Raw genomic sequence first — 17637 nt, forward strand, 5'->3', positions numbered from 1 at the left:
TGCATGCTATCCACGCTTACATTACCTTAGCCAGCTTTTCCGGAATAAGTTCTTCTTTCGGACCTCCAATTTCCTCATCATCATCCTCCTTTTTCTTCTTCTGGTTCCTCTGCTGCTTCTCCTTCTCAGCGTTCTTCTTCTCCTCCTCTAGCTGAGCTTTCTTCTGTGCCCTCCTCTGCTTGTTGCGGAGCTTCTTCAGCTCTTTGTCAGACATATTGGCTACACAGGGGACACAAAAAAAAATAAAGATATTATACTATACATCCCTACAAATTAGTAAACTTAACATTGGCATCTATGACCTGCTACCATAAATATACTCTTTCATTTAGTCAAGTCAAGAGCAGAGTGAGAGATCAGTTATCCTCTGCATTACAATGTTCTCTGTATAGGAGTTCAGTGGTTGCCTACTATATGTAGTAATAGAGCATTTCACAGGAAAGATGCTGCAATAGCTTGTTTTTCCCTAATGTACTCACTGCAGACTGTGTCCCTTTTTTATTCATCTACATTAGTAGTGTGTGTGTGTAAAATATATATTATATATCTATATATCTCCATCTCCTTTCTACCCAGTCATATAAATATAAAATTACATGACAAAAAACCCTACAGGTTTATCTAGTCTGCTATATTTTGTGTATTTGCTTTTTTTCTTCAAGAACTTGGCTATTGCTCCATTTTTGAATTCCATCACCTTTCATTAATGTTTTTTGGACATAGGGCCCTCAGAACTGTGCACACTGCTCAATGTGAGGTCTTACCAATGGCTTACTGTGGCAGTATAATCTTCCTCTTCCTGCTACCAATACCTCTTCTTATACAACCAAGTATTCTGGTTCTTCCTACTGCTTTATTACAGTGCTGGTATACTTTTATATCATACCAAACTAACTGCCAAGGTCCAGGTCCTCTCTTGCTGCTATTACAATCACCATTCTCTCAGTATTCTGCTTTTGGATTTTTGCATTATTTTAAATCTTAAATATAAGATTTCACACTTTAAGATTCCATTTTCTTTAAATCAGTATGCACTTGTAATACCCCTTCTGATGAATACATTAAACAAAACAGGACCCAGGACTGATCCGTGAGATTGTGGAAACAGTGACCAGGTAGTACTTTTTAGGTCCAGGACACAGATCACCATCGTTCATAGGTCGGAATAGGAAGCTTCCTGCCCGCTCAAAGAAACTCTAACCAATTGCTGAAGCTTGCAGACAATACCCAGCAACTTTAGTAGGGTTTGAATGAAATAGAGAAGCAGTACAGTTCATTTTAACAGATCTGATTCAACCAAGTCATAAGATATATCGCCTTTGGTCCTGCTTCAGATTAAACATGGTGAAGTTGACTTAAAAAGGTCGTTTTAATTTTTTTTACCCACAAACCCGCAACATTAACCGAATATACCTTAATCTAAACTTAATGATTTAGACACAGGATACAAAAAATATGGTAAGAAAAGAAACAAACAATAGTGCTCCTAAATCAAGGTCATGTCTAAACTACTAACTTTTGTTTTCCATGAACTTCTGTTCATTTCTGTTGCTTTCTAAAAGAAAAAAGCTGCGTTTTAAATGTAAGTATGTGTTCCTCCTGGTATCAACCATCTTGTCACTACTGGAGTCTGTTTGGCCACTCTTTAGCTGGGTACACACAATTGCAGTTTAATTCAGATGCAATCTCTAACGATTTTACCAACGACTTAAAGTCCCAATGATCATGCATATTTATGTGTACACACCTCCACGATTTACCTTCAGATCTGTGCTCCTCATCTGTCAATCGTCTGCAGAAAAGATCGCAACTCTGCACACACTCTATGGAGACCTGCCTATACTGCTGGCTGGGAGTGCGTACACACTTCTACATTTGCCCGACATCGTACCATAGTTAATTGTGAACTTTAGGAAGTTTATAAAACCAAACGATACAATGTGCTTTGGAATGATACAACAGGATCGTGGGAGGGTACACACTAACGCAATATCTTTATCATGTGATCGGCACGATAATTGGATGAAAAACCTATATAGTGTGTACTTTGCTTGTTCAATAAAAAGGAAAACTGTAAAGCTATCAACAACAATAATAATAATAATGTTTACACTAAATAGGTTGCATGTTATAAAGTATCGCATATAAAACAAACAAAAAAAACACATACCAGTGTCTGCCTCATGCTCTTTATTCTCATCTGTTAAAGGGTTGTCATGAAGCTTCAGGTAAATTTCTAAAGCAATCCGTGCAGCTTTGAAGTAAAATGGGTGTTGTCTAAGTACATCTTCTAGCTTTAGCAAATCCACATATGACCTGAGTGTAATTTTCCTCATACAATAGGTGTGGAAATCAAACTGATCATCCGTGATTTCCACAAAATGCTAAAATAAAAAACAAAATCAACTTTGTCAAAACGGTCTATAGCAAAAAGTTATTACTTGCTGTTCAAGATAGGTTTCCCCAACTTGATGCTGACCTAATTATCATCCTGACTGGATTTTCATTTAAAGCTCATCAATAAATAAATCATTAAGGGCAATAGTGGACAGACACACACAATTGTTTAAGCATCAACCACAGGAGGCAGAATACTTAACTATGGGAGAAAAAAAGACCAATTTTATACCTATACTTAGCCTGTGGGGAGGCTGGCTACTTTGCCCTTACCCAATCATCTGAAACGCACGAAGAGGGACATGAAGCAAAGAAAAGAGCTGGTGTAATACAAACATATACTTAAGAGTTCACACCTCAGAGAGAGAAAGCAGATACCCTCTGCTGAATTGGGACTCTTGTACAATTTAAAGCAGAGACGACCTTTGAAAGGAAGAGACTATCTTTTCCTTGTGGATAACTGGGGGAACTCCAATATCCTGCAGTCAGGGTATGTAATCACAATGCTTGCTAATCAAAAGGAACTTCTGCTAAGCGCTTGAACAGAACCGCCCGAAGGAAGGAAAGGAATACATTAGGTTCCCATGGCAGAACCTGATGGGAGTGGTTGACTGGCATGAACCATATCTTGAAGAAAGTCCCGACCACTGGAATGGAGGCTAGCGAATTCTGAAAAAAGGAACATCAGCCTGAGACCAGCACTGAGAGCAGCCCTTTATCTTAGCTTCCTTGCTGAAAGGCCAAAATATGAGGAAGGCATAAACCGTGAATAGTTTGTTCATGGGCTACCAAATATTAACTCTCCCACACCCTGTGAGGGGCGCTAGAAGAGACAGGCTTTCTAGATTACTAAACTGTCTGAAATCACTATTTCCAAGTCACTTGCATCCAAGGTTTCAATAGCAAAAAAATAAAAAAAACATGTTCAGAGAAGGTCCGTGTACCAATTAAGAGATAGCAAAATAACCAAAATGTATTCCCAGCTTACCTTCTTCAAGACATGGGAGAGAAGGACATGGGGAGATAACAGATCATCCAGTAGGGAGGACCACAGCGTTATGATTGCATGCTCCTGGAATGCCTGTAGATCTCACTGCAGTAACAATGAACTTTGTAGCTTAGCCATGAGATTACAGGGTCTGCATCTAGGTGCACACAGAGGTTAGTTGCTTAAAGACATATGCCTGTAGAGCTAAAGGACTTAAACAGTCAACTGAATGGCATTGGCTGTCTTCACCTATTGCAACATAAGCTCTGCTTTCGTCATAGCCAATTTATTGGGATCGATTTTGAGGCAGGATCTAACAGATATAAAGGTCTGCATTACTGAGGTAAGATGATACCTACTCAAGCTGACTAGACAAAATGAAGCATGGAGACAAGATATTGTGAAGGCTTGCTTACAGATCCAAAGCACACTTCTCCATGGCCTTTGATACCCATGACAGAGGGACGCAGTGCTGAACCCACTGTGGTTATAATAGCCTTAAGAAAACCAGTCAGTCTCCTATGACTAGGGTCTTTAAATAAAAAACTAAATTTGGGAGGGTGATGAATGGTTGTTTTGACAGCCCAGATACAGGTGCATTCTATAGAAGACCAAATGCTTTCCAGAGAGAAAGGCTACAGCGAATTAATTGCTTGTTTGGAAATATGTTTGAGGCCTTTCATTCAGTGTGTACTATGGCGAGGTAAGCTTTTGCTGTGAGGGAAGGAGATACTAGATCTGAAGCTTAGAAGGTTGATGTGGGCACAGAACTGTTCTGATAGTGACTACAACAGATTCTTTATAGAGGAAACGATCTCAAGGATTCTCCGCTGCAGGCCGACCTCTTCTGTAGTAAGGAAATCGTCTGATAAGCTATCTCATTGCCGCTCCATGGCTGCTCATTGCTCATGCAGGTCACTAATTGTGAAATCTAGGATATAGTTAGCCCATGTGGGCTCTGTATGAGGAGCAAATTATGTGCCTTTATCTGTACTGTTAAAATGGCAGAGAGAGTAGTTAGGACTGAATTAGAACTCAAATTCAGTTCTCGGAGCCTAAAAAGTAGGTAAGTTGATAAAGTGCTGGGAGAGGCTCAATCTGGAGTTTGAAGGTAAGAGTTCTGCATGGACCAGACTAGAACGAAGGTAGGCATACAAATATGACTTCACCAAGGTACCACTGCTTTAGACCTTTTGCTTAAGGGTTCTATGTTAAAGAAGCAAAGGAAGAGAAAAAGAAAAAAAAGAAAAAGAAAAAATGAAACAGGAAGGATAGGGTCCCTGGTTGGAGAAGGGGGTTAAGTACAGATGATAGCTGCCTTTCTGCATTAGTCCTGTTCCCCTGTGAGCAGTGCTTAACCCATCTGTGATGTCTGGCTTGTCTGAATGGAAAATTAGTTTACCAAAAAACTACAATAATCTACTTTATAAGAAGGGAAATGATAGACATTACAAATATTTATATAGCATCAACATACTAAGCAATACTTTATAATTGGGAACAAATGCAGACTGTTAACAGACAGTGGTAAGGTGCCCTGCTTGCAGGCCTGCTATCTGCAGTGTTGGAACAATGATTTTGGAAGGATAATCCCTTCAAGTCTCAAAGTACACTATTAGTATACTACTTCACAGATTTTATGCTGGAAATTGGGGTCGTGAAATAGAAAAAAAATTTGAAGGCTTCCAAACAAGACATTTAATAGCCAAGAATGACTAAATAAAAAGATAAACACTTTTTGAGCGTAGCTTAAAAACAAACAAATAAAATAGGAAGCAACGCTTGGAAGACTCACTCGTTCAATTTCATGGCATTTCTTAAGTGCTTCCCCATACTTGTTCATGGATCTGTATGCTTGGGCACATTCAGTCTGGAACCACATACACTGCATTTCATTCAGGTTCTCCACTGCGGATGTGCCTTCCTGCAGAAACAAAGTGTGCAATCCTTATTATCCTGAGCCATCTATACTACTGGTTTTGATTCTATGGTTATCCTGGTTATGATCTGTGTAACCATTCTATTAAAGGAAATAAAAAAAAATTAAACAATCGATTCAGTGCACTCAATCAGATTTTCCAGAAATCTGAAATAATATTACTTTTGTATAGTCGGAGAATAAGCAAAACAAACCCTTGTAAACTTTGAGCACATTTCCTCGGCCTCCTTTATCATGTTGGCTTTTAACATGTACTTTGCACATTTTGAGTTGATAAACCTATCTGCAGTGTCCAGAGCCTGGGCTTCATCCATCCACCGAGCAGCTTCTTTAATGTTACCAGCATGCTAAAAGATGGGGGAAGAACAACTATGAAAAATGATGTACACAGATTACATAACAATCTAGCAACTGAATTTAAGGTGAGCACAAGCCGCAAAATAAATACATTGGGTATAGCATCATTGTTTTTTCCATCCATACAATATATCGAAGTATGCTAATAAAGCAAAATCGCTCATGCACAAAAACTTAATTAAAGTTATTAGAGGTTTCCAAGAAAACACATTTCAAAGTTTTGGCAAACTTTACTTATGTAAGTTAATATATTATAAGGAAAGGTCTTACTAATGAATATGACAATTGAGCAATACAATAGAGAGTCTGGGCTTCCACATTAGCAATATAACCAACCCTTCTAGTATAAGAAAGTATCAGTGCATAAATCTGTCCAGCAGCTATAGGGAGCCATGTTGAAAACGTTGCAGAGAATCTCAACCTTTTCTTGATAAAAAGGCAGGAAATCAAAGCAAAAATCTAGCAATTTGTATGCAGGAAGAGAAATAAATGAAAAAAGCATCCTTCCGCTAAGGAGTATGTAAGACACAGTAAATAAAGTAATGCACCGATTCTACAGAGAAGACCAGAAGTAAAATAAGCTACAATACAATGCTGAATATTCGTGTGGTTATACTGTAAACCCCACAGCAATAAAGAGGCTATTATAGGCCTGCCTGTTACTTGAAGATATTCAATAAGAATTCTGGAAGCTGAAGAAAAATGTTATCCAGTGCTTGTTACTGTACCTTGTAAATTTTAGCCTTTACAAGGAAGAGCTCGATCAGAGTTGGTGTGCTGTCAATGGCCGCATTTATATATTCCAGTGCTACGGTTGGCTGACCAATCTTGTCATAGTGTTGTGCCAAGTAGTACTGAACCCATAGCAAAGTAGTTGGTGGCTCTTCTTTACCATCATCTATCAAATGAAATAAGACACAGGATGAACAGAGGCGCTTACACCTTACACTGTTTCATGAACAGAGAATTTTCAAAGCAAAAGGGTTTTAAAATTTTAAACTTCAAAAGCATAACTAAGAAATGAAAAAGGTGTATGATGGGAAATAAAATTTTGACTTGACCACACATTGCTACCAGAATTGCAAGTAAACATAGCCATGTCCTATATGTTGTGTTGAACACGACAATATACACAAACTAGTTATTTGTATATTGTGGCAGTGTGGCGACATAACAAAATAGAAGGCTACATATTTAAGGGGGGAATTTACAATACTAGATCATCATATTATTTCAGGTTTATACATATGTCAAATTAGCATGTGACAAACACTGAAGCAATAACCTGTGTACACAAAAGGACTTGTTATTGAAGAGCTCTAGATGACCTGCAATGTGCTCTATTTCCCTACAAAGGTGATGCAGGAGAAAAGGGAGTATCTGCCAATATCTGGCTCCTGGTAACAAGTGGACCCCTCTCAAAAGAACACTATGCAAAATCATACAAACCATTAATGTTAAACAGACGGCAACTTTTTAAAGATGTATCGTAACCAACTACGAGGTCTTCAATAATCTCCACCTAGAAAATATAAAAAGAACAAAAACAAAAAGAAACAGTTAATCAGTTGAGACAGTAGTACAAACCACTAAAATGCATGCGATAAATAAAAAAAAACGCACTGTATTGTGCAAAAACACCTAGTAACATGAAATATATAAACAAGCTGGAAGTATTCATTTGCAAAGGAACACTTTACACTTATTTTGATAAACCTTTGGCTCTAATGTTTGCAATGCAATATCCCAAGGCCTTCTACCCACTGGCGGTAACTGACATGTTTGCTAACATTTTTAAGGCCAGTAGCTTTACAAAACGGGTCTGACAATAGAACCAATTGTTTCTAATGTCAGTATAACCTCTATTCTAGCCCCGCCAACTTCAAAGTTTTGAACACAAGCTGCGATATGAGCAGATTTTTTGGAGTGGGTTAGGTAAGAAAAGGCTGAACAATATAATCCTATGGCAAGACAAAGTCTGAAAGCAGAATTAGTAATCTCACATAAACTAGGGAAAGCCATGCAGGATTATTAGAAATTATTCAACTACAGAATAGTTTAAAATATAAATAAAAAATATATTACAATATGCTACAAAAATCCCTGTTGCATGGATAAACTTACAGCTGCAAAACTACTGTAGTCACTAAGGGGCTAGATGCCTGTTCATATAATATACATACAGTATTAGTTACCTTCTCTTTGTCATGGTACAATGATCGCAAAGTGTTGAAAACAGGAGGGCAGCCTTTGCTAAAGTTCATCCTCAAATATTTATCCAGACACACCCTCAATTTTTCACCTACGGAGATAATGTAAGAAATAAGCTCCTCAGGTGAACAATGGTGAATGACCTTAGTTACCCATTGGTATGACAAACACCATTTTACATACCTGTTAAGAAATTTAAAGGCAGTCTCCTTGGCACCAACCCCCTAGGATATTTTGTCCAACTGTCCTCATAAATCTTCAATCTCTCCTCCATGTTGGCTATATAAAGAAACAGAAACCACATGGATAAGTTGATGACAGCAGGTCAACTACAATTATTTCAATAGGGTTTAACATTTCTCTGTGACCATGGAGTTATTAGCAATGTGATCCTCATTTTGAAAATTATGTTAGAAGAATTCAAAAAGATGTGAATGAGTGGTAAACCTGGTCTATGACTGTTAGACCCAGTACCTCAATGCTCTAACTATGCCCAACTGTATGGCCAAACCAGACAGATCCTTCCGCTTGGTTGGCCGGATGAGTGGACATCCAAAGACGCCTTAAGTGTAGTTTTAGATGGCATTGAAGAAGTTGCTATAAAAATTGGGCTGAGCAGTAAGAGGAGAGAGGAGTCACATAAAGGAGTCACATAGGCAGCTAATATAATTAGAGGGATGAGAAAAAAACGCAAGCAGACTTACTGGTATCATCCTAGAAACTAAGTCCACTAACAAGAATATTTTTTATAAAACCTATGCCTCAATATTTACATAAGACACATAGAAGTGAAAAAATATGCATGTATGTGGCTCTAGTTTCTAAAAACAGAGGCCTAGAAAATAAGAATATGAATCCTTCATAGCTCTGTCTTTACACAATTGTATCTAGCTCTGAAAGTCAACTTGATGGAAATTGTAAAAACTTGCTGCAGACTTACCTGGTTTAAGAGCATTTTCTAAACCCTTGTAATAAGCCCAGTTCTCTGGACTTCTGTCCTGTAAACCCCTGTACACTTCTGCTGCTTCCTCAAGACGGCCTAAACGCAGCAATAAATCGCCTGGGTTGCAAAAAAAAGAAATAAAAATAAATGGTAATAAATATGGTTAAATGCAAATATAACACGACAATGCCACTCATTCCAGGGTGAATAATACAGTTGTAAGGGCAAAAAAGAGAGAAATGTGAACAGTGGTCAGTTTTAACCAGTCCACCAACTTGATACAATAAAACTTTTCATTGACCTTTTCATGTTTTTCCAAACAATTCCTGAGTAAGTACACACCATAATGCAGAATTTAGAAGCTGGTACTCACATTCAGGAGACAGACTAACCTTTTAAGATCTACATTAATTATCTTAACTATATTAGGCACCAAGCTTGCATTTTAGGTATCGTAGTTATCTGGCTAGTAAGATTGACAACCGTTGTCTGCTAAATTATGCAGTTAGTTTTAAAGCATCAGACACAATGTTAACAATCTGTAAACAAAAGAACAGTAAGAGCACAGAAAGCCCGACTGTAAACATACCTTTAGTTTCTTCCACCGCCAGCTTATCACAGATCTGCTTTTCATAGGTGCACAGATGATCCAGTGCTTCCTTATAGAGCTCCGCTTCACGGAGAACCTGGTTCTGATAGAGCAACAGCTCGCTATACTCATAATCAATCTTGTCCGGCGAAGTCTAAGTTAAGCAGAAAGAAGACTGGCTTATTAAGTTTGACATCTTTCATAGCAGAATGATGAACAATCCAGAAATATGGAAGTTATTTCAATGTAACTAGCAATTTAAAAGAAACATTAATAAGAAAGAGCCCCCACCCCCCCCACTAGTCTGCAATGTACTTCTATTTTACATCTGTATACTTTATGCCCACTACTCAGCAACCCAGCAAACCCTAAATAGGTCTGTGTCTACTTGATCCTTGAAAGATAGCACTGCATATCACTAACCCAAACAGGAAAGGTCTACTGAAACAGAAGCCTAAGGTGAAACATGCAAACAATACATAAATACATTAAGGTTTGCAGCCCTCCAAGTACACAGCTCACTTGGGTATTCCTTTTAAGCAAACTTTTCTCCTATGTTTATGTGATCTGTTGTGGTAAACCTTATGCAGAGTGTAGAGTTGGGTATAACTGGAAACAAACAGGCTGTTGCAGGAAGGATAATTTAATACAAAAGTACATTCTGAACATGAAAAAATAAAATATTGCTGCTTCTCAGTGACAATGTCATACAAAACACAGACATTGTGAGAAACACTGCAACACAAGGTACAAGGGAATAATGATTATTTTAATGTGTGTCTCCTATAGATTGTAAGCTTGCGAGCAGGGCCCTCTTACCGCTCTGTATGTATATATTACCCAGTATTGTTTTATTACTGTTTGTTCCCAACTGTAAAGCGCTACAGAATCTGCAGGCGCTATATAAATAAATGTTGATGACGATCTTTCATCTTTTGCAGCAGGATTGCGAGAGAAAGGGGATATCTAAGCTTTTTTTCCTGTTCCAGATCCCAGTAGGACGCTGTCCTAAAGATATGGGTGGGAATTCTGCTGTCTGTAATGGAGTGGAAGTAGTACTAAACAATGTGTTATACCCTTCATCGTTAATATCTGAAAATTATTTTTTGGGTATTTAGTCCTTTAATGTCAATTGTATTGAATAGAGAGTTCTGAAATCTGACATGCTAGCAGCATCACGAAAAAGGTAAAGGCCTTTATAAACTATCGATGAGACAGGATGGACGGAATTCTACAGCATTTTGAGCTCATGGCTTCAGGTAAAGTGGGGTGTCTCCATCTGCTGCATGGAATGTTAAATTAGTAAAGAGTCAGGGGGTCTGTAAGTGGACTCTAATGTATTGTATTTGGTGCGGATATTAAAAATGTTCTTACATCTTGAAAATACAAGCCAAGTCCATTTATTCATAGACATATTACAAGTGAATATTATTTATCTAACTACATGCACTGAACAATTTATTCAAAGGATAATTTTGTATTTTGTAACACTTTCTAATCCATTAAACTAAATTAATTGATAAATACAAAGTGGGAAGCTCATTTTCTTTAGAGCAAACAGCACAGGAGAAATATGTAACTGACAACACGAGTTTCAGGTGCAAGAAAAACCCTGTTTTCTTATTCACCATCTTTTAAATAGCCCCCAGGTAACTTACATAAGGGAAAGTAAATGTCACATTGATTACGGACTTCGGAAGAGACAGATTTGAACCAGAAATAACCACTTGCAGATAATAAAGCCAATCCCCACCTTTGTTCACACAGATGTTTAGCACTAAAAAGTGAATGTGAAGATATGTGGCTAATATGTGTAAAATACTGCAAAAACAATAGTATTATATCGAATATTGAACTGCTGCATGATTTGTATATTTAAGTTCCGTTTGCCCGAAGGACGGAAATAGCTATATACACACACACACACACACACAAAGTATTTGGCCACATCTGTTAATGGAGGTGTTTCACTCAGACTCATTGCCAGAGGTGTCTAAAATCAAGCACCTAGCTATGCAGTCTCCATTTGTGATACAAAATAGGTCGTTCTTCAAGCGTGATACTGTGATAGGATGCCACCTTTGCAATAAGACGGTTCGTGAAATTTCATCCCTGCTATAGATATTCCACGGTCAACTGTAAGGGACATTATTAGAAAGTGGAAGGTTTTAGGAACAGCAGCAACTCAGCTATGAAGTGTAAGACCACGTAAAATTACAGTGGGGTGAACGACTGCTAGGGTGCATAGTGTGTAAAGGTCGCCAACACTCTACTGATTTAAAAGCTGAAGCGTTACGAATTTTCACCGGCATTAAAATAAGCACAAAAGCTGTGGAAAAGATGATGCCAGAGGAAAACTGTGATGTTAACTACCCAGCAGGCTGCTCACATGTTCGGAACCTGTAATCTGTAACTCAGGCCAAGTAGTTTTAAAAGCTATAGAACACATAAGTGAAGGCACAAAACATTTGTATATTTGTGTAACTTAGTAACCACAGTAAAAAAAAGGTTGGCAACATTCATAAGTAACTGTTTAGAAGATTTAATTAATATCAACCAGTCCTGAGAGTGTCGGGAACCTACATAGTCGTACACAAGCCATGAATAACCGTGAAACCGACACATATGGAAAGTTATTGCTAAGCTTTTCAATGTTTATACTTCTGTTTGAAATAGTATGCAAATCACCCAAGCAATCTCAAAACTATTGAAAACAATACTACACACATTTTTTATTAAAGGAAACAGCCAAAATAAAATAATAAATACCAACAAAGTAGCCTCAGTGGGCCTTTATACATGTTCGACAAGTGTTTGGAACTGGCACTCTGGAAGATTCCCCTCCCAACAAGGTATATGGGATAAAACACATTGTTCTTAAATAAAAGATTTCATGACATCAATTACTTTTCTGCGCATTTAAAAGCATGTGACCACACTTTAGTATTACTACCATTTTATTAAATGATGTTTGGTATAACTACATTTAATATTTTTTTAGTTTAATAAAAAGTACTAAAATGTAGGATGGGGAGAAAGCTTCATAAAGCTATGCAGGGTGACTATGTTGTTACTGTAGCAGCATTCCATGGTGGGCAAGGTGGGACACGGATGGTGATTATACTTGTTAAAGTACGGCTGGTGGACTAGTCACGGGCTGTAGTAATGAAGATGGAGGAGTGGGGAATAAAGCAAGAGAATCAACCACTCATTCCAGAAATCTGACTACTGGATGAAGGTGACTGACACTACTAAGGGAGATTAGGCAAAACCATGGGACGTATATAACCTCCCACCATACTAGAGCTACCAAAACCTTAAATGTAGGAAACAAGCTATTGAATCTATGGGCTTCATCTGACATGTGCCACACATGTACTCATGCTATCTGACAACAGGGTGAAAGACAATTCATCTCACCATGACGTGGTGTACTTCATATTATTTTTTTGTATTTAGTGGTTTATGGGCCCTTTCCTGACTACAGTATTTCTGAAAAGTGCTTAACAACAGACTGTAAAAGATGACAATGCATGGGCATCACAGTTCAGGTCTACCTGCTTTTATCCCTGGGTAATTAAATATTTCCCTCAGATTTCCATGTAACATTAAACCTTGCTACTTTTGCTTCAAAACATCACAGTAACTCCTAACATATATTCCCCAGTAATCATCCCTATCTCAAAGACACTGAGGTCTCTTCCTCTAGCCATCATAAACAATATTATGCAACTGGGTGAGTCGAGCTTTTATATACATATCCCCCCTCATTATAACGGATTTTGTTCCTTTTACTTTAAGAATAGAATTGATGCTACAATGTGTATTGCGTAGGTTTTAGAACAAAGTGAGTTGCAGTGGCAGTCATAAAAGCTCACTGTCCCGGAAATAAGCATTTTACATATGTGATATCAGAGTATAAAGTCAACCTGCCCCAACCATTTACAGAGCCACTAATGGCTGATTCTGTAAGTTCTCTCCTTTATGTTTTTTTTCTTTTACCCCTCCCTAAGCCCTGGAATGTGTGGTACCTGCTGGGTCTTCCGAAATTCCTCCAGTATTTTGGCAGCCATTTCATAGTCTTCCAGCAAATGGTAAGCAATAGCATATCCGATCCAAGACGCCCTCTGTGCAGGCCTCAGCTGCAGTAACTGATATCTGGTTTCCTGTAAAACAAAAGTTTTATTTTTTGTAATTCTAAATACACTCACAATGTTCACCAGTTATATTTATAGGATGGGATAGAGTTTGTATTTACCAAGTGAATGGAAGAAAGTAAAACTTGCTTGAAATGGTGCTGGTAACTGCATTGCAAGGCATAATCAAAAGGAATTCACCCTCCACATAAAGAATACTTGATAAATAGTGGTAATTGTTCTAGTGGTTAGGAAGCCACAGAAAATCTCACATACCCGGTAACCTTCTAGGTCCCTCATTTGAATTTGAAGCAGAGAGAGGTCCCTCAGGATCTGGAGATTGTCTTTGTCCCATTTGAGAGCATTCCTGTAACACTTGATGGCTTCATCATATTTTTTATCAGATCTTTGCAATAAGCCATACACATGCCAACCTAGATAAATAAAAGTTAAGGAAAGTAGCAATAAAACCAGGAATATTTTGGGCTACCCATTAGAAATAATCATTTAAATTATCCCTAGGCAGAAACAGTGTCGAAGTCGTTCGTATAATTGGATGAACAAAAGTATATTGGTTAATATTGTTTTATTGGTCGATTGCACACAGTATGCCACGCTACACGTGGAATACGGCTATCGCACGGTAAAATACGCACGTACACACTCGCATTACAACATTTAGTTATTTATATAATTCATATTGGTTCCGTTACACAGTAATTTATGAGCAGATAGTATTGTTTATTATTAGTTTATATATTATGATTATATGTACACTTCAGTGTTATTTAAGGTTCAGGTTATAGGAAATGTGTCATGTCTGATATCATTCTAATCCCCTATTCATCAGCAGCTGTCCGGTTCCATCGCCGAAGAGATCGCATATTGCATACTCTAGTTATTGATGTTAGGCAATATCTTGTCAGATTGATATCAGACTGTAAAATGCTAATGGACTAGTTGTAACTGGTTTCTGGGCAGGAGATTCATCTGGAATGTTGACCTCGGCCTTTGAGGGGGTTGTTTGAACTAGCCTATGTTCTGTTTACCCTGGACCCACCCGAAGTCTGGACCTATAGAAGCAAGCCACGTCATCTGCATTGTTCTCTCTAAGACTGAATGTATATATGATCATAGCTGCGCTCCCAGTCTTCAGTCTACTCTAACCACAGTGTTCAAGGGTGAACTACTGTCCACTGGTACCGTGGGAGCGCATGCGAACGCAGCGGTATGTATGTATCTTTTGGTATTGGCTGTACTGTATCATAATATAATAATGTATTGAACTGTTGACTATTTACATCTGCTAAAATAAATCACTTTGTGCGTTACAAACACAATACAATCGCTTGGGCAATGCTTATTTGAAAACGATAGAATTACTTTAATAACAGCATTACCAACAAAAAGAAAAACAACAACTTTTAGGTTCCAAGTCACAATTTCTTTATTGTTTTAAAACTCGTCCATGTGAAGCTGTTAGGACTACAAAACTTGCTGTTTGAAGAGACCCAGTACCCAATTGTTTTAGCATCACCAAGCACAGTATTTCAGTGCCTGGGGAACAACATGCCCCAACAACACAGCATGGACAGATATCAGCACTTGCCTGACCTGTGAAAAATAGTCAAGGGACAAGGCAAAAAGCAAGGTAAGGAGAATGTAAATGATAAGGGAATCAGGATACATGATAAACCTGAATTTTGTGGACATAGCCTTTAAATAACAGATTACATAGCAATGACAACCTCTCATTCTTCAAAGAGGTAGATAAAAAAATGTTTGTACTTCCTTTAAGCCTTGTCTCTCAATGCCTTTTGGAAGGAACACTGGAAACCCACTCAATTATGTTCAGAATCCTCCTTTGTTTGACTTACCACTGGGGGATAGTGGAACCATAGGGACTTCCCAAAACTGTGCCTATATGGGAGGGAAAACTCTGAAGTTGTAGAGAGCAAAACCTTCTGTCCAAAACGGGCATCCCTGGATGTGAAAAAATTGAACTTGTAGAACTTTGTGAACATGTGGAAAGATGACCTAGTGACCAGCTCCTGCTCAGCTGTTCCGCCGAGGCCTCATGCCTCGCCGTCCAAGAGCCGCTCACCAACCTGGTGGTGTGTTCAGTGACACTTTCCAGGACTGGTTTACCTGTCCCACAATATGCCTGCCAAAATACTACAGGAATCCATCGGTCAATAGTTTGTTTGGTTGAAAGCGAATTTATCTTATGGGCATCATAGAGGACCAGGTGGTAATCTGTCCTACAGAAATTTTAAGTCCTACCCATGTCCTAAGAACGTCTAGAGAGAAACGAATCGTCTACATGGGAGGAGTGTCCTAGATCTAACTTAGGAATCACTATTTCTTCATTCAAGTGTAACCTTGATTCGACTTTTGTAAAAAAGGAGGGCTTTGTACGACATACAGCCATGTCTATATGAAAAACAATATACAGAGATCTAAGAGAGAGACCCCAAGTCACAGACTCTTCTTGCAGTAAAAATGGCCAGAAGTAAGATACTTCATTTCCATCGACACCAAAAGATGACATCTGGTTGACCACAATTTTCAACTATTTGTAAGTATACTTCTGGGTGAAGGGACCATTCTCCGGGAAGTAGAGTATTCCTTCTGAGAAAGTCTGCTTCCCAGTTCTTTACACTGGAATTAATGTAAAAATCTCCAGTATGTTGAAATCTGCACAGTGCACGATCCCCCAAATTTTGCCATCGCTTGGGCCCTCTTGGTCCCCTCTTTGTTGACTGATGTTTGCCACCGCTGTGACATTTTCGGATTGAACTTTTATTGGTTTTCCCTTAGAAGAGATTGAGCGCTGACAACAGCATTTAAAACCATTCAGTTTCAGAACATTGATTGGCAATCTTACCTACAGGTGGGCTCCATAGCCCTGTACACTGGCATCCGTTACAAATACCCAGGCCCAAATCATGAATAGGCAAACCATGGGGAGGATGTCTGTTCAGTAACAGCCACATCTTTGGGGACAACTTGATGAATTGACTGGATAGTGGATGGTGCTATTTGTTCCACTTCGACAGTAGTTCTATCTGGAACTCCCCTCAAAAGTAGGCAACATTTTTCCCAGGACTCATGCTTAGACGTACTGAGATCTGCCTGACAGGCTCAGCAAACAGGATCTTGTACTCTGTTGAAAAGTTATCCCAGGAAGATCATCCACTGGCCAGGAACCAGGTTGTATTTTTCATAATTTAAGAGTCAGCCATGAGATTCTAAACTTTGGCCCATGATCTGTGTGTGATGGCATGGGGAAGCGGAGAAGAACCAGCTTTGAGTAGGTCGTCAAAGAGGCACTCATGAGAGTCGCTGTGTTTTTTGTAAAGACCTTTGCTGCAGTGGGTAGGCAAAAATTGAAAGTGCTCAGACTGGACTTAAATTCTGTGGAAGCATGGATGACTAGCAATTTGGAACATATTGTATGCGTTCTTGATGTCCAAGGACACCATGAATGCTGAAGTCTTTGCTCCCGCCAAGGGATATAGAGGAAGAGGAGATAATACTTCAGATACAATTTCCCAAACTCCGGTACACACCTCAGTTCCCCATGGTTTAAGTGTCCCCCAATGGATGAAAGTTAAATGATTTTTATTTAAATTTTTAGTCAAAAGGTATTTATGTTCTAAAATAAATAAAATTATGTTTCAGTAAACAAAGATTAAAAATCAATGTTCAAAATAGAATTTTAGCTTACAAATGGCAATTCTCTATGTAATTAAATGCAAATTTACATATTTGTTTCAGTGAAACAAATGTCTGTAAATTATTTTATCTATATTAGACATACCACCCACACATTAAACTGAAATATCCGAATACTCAAAATATGTTAAATGAACTGTGTGCTACAGGTGTACAATGCATTCTAAATCCAACATCTCACAAATCTGCATGACGTTAGCCATCTTCTGGGTGGTTTAGGAGATTGTCAGGAGTATTAGTGAACACTCAATGTCCTGGCAGGAGTATGTATTCATGAACTGTGCCATTGTTCTTAGCAGCCAGATACTGACATTCATTTTACAAACTGTACTACAAAAC

The 17637-nt window shown here is 38.3% G+C and overlaps 1 protein-coding gene across 1 annotated transcript in view; it reads right to left on the bottom strand.

The window, feature by feature from the left end:
• NAA15 (N-alpha-acetyltransferase 15, NatA auxiliary subunit) overlaps positions 1-17637 on the bottom strand; it is a 38852-nt gene that overhangs the window by 9448 nt on the left and 11767 nt on the right. Inside the window, exons 4-15 of the mRNA XM_075199715.1 lie at positions 13837-13994; positions 13456-13590; positions 9425-9578; positions 8833-8952; positions 8076-8171; positions 7877-7983; positions 7131-7203; positions 6410-6579; positions 5519-5671; positions 5181-5309; positions 2171-2384; positions 26-219 (exon numbers count right to left, since the gene is read on the bottom strand). Of these exons, the coding sequence (XP_075055816.1) occupies positions 26-219; positions 2171-2384; positions 5181-5309; positions 5519-5671; positions 6410-6579; positions 7131-7203; positions 7877-7983; positions 8076-8171; positions 8833-8952; positions 9425-9578; positions 13456-13590; positions 13837-13994 (1703 nt within the window). The remainder of the gene's footprint in view (positions 1-25; positions 220-2170; positions 2385-5180; positions 5310-5518; positions 5672-6409; positions 6580-7130; positions 7204-7876; positions 7984-8075; positions 8172-8832; positions 8953-9424; positions 9579-13455; positions 13591-13836; positions 13995-17637) is intronic.

This window comes from Mixophyes fleayi, chromosome 1 (genome assembly GCF_038048845.1).
Source record: "Mixophyes fleayi isolate aMixFle1 chromosome 1, aMixFle1.hap1, whole genome shotgun sequence".
Classification (NCBI taxonomy): Eukaryota; Metazoa; Chordata; class Amphibia; order Anura; family Limnodynastidae; genus Mixophyes; species Mixophyes fleayi.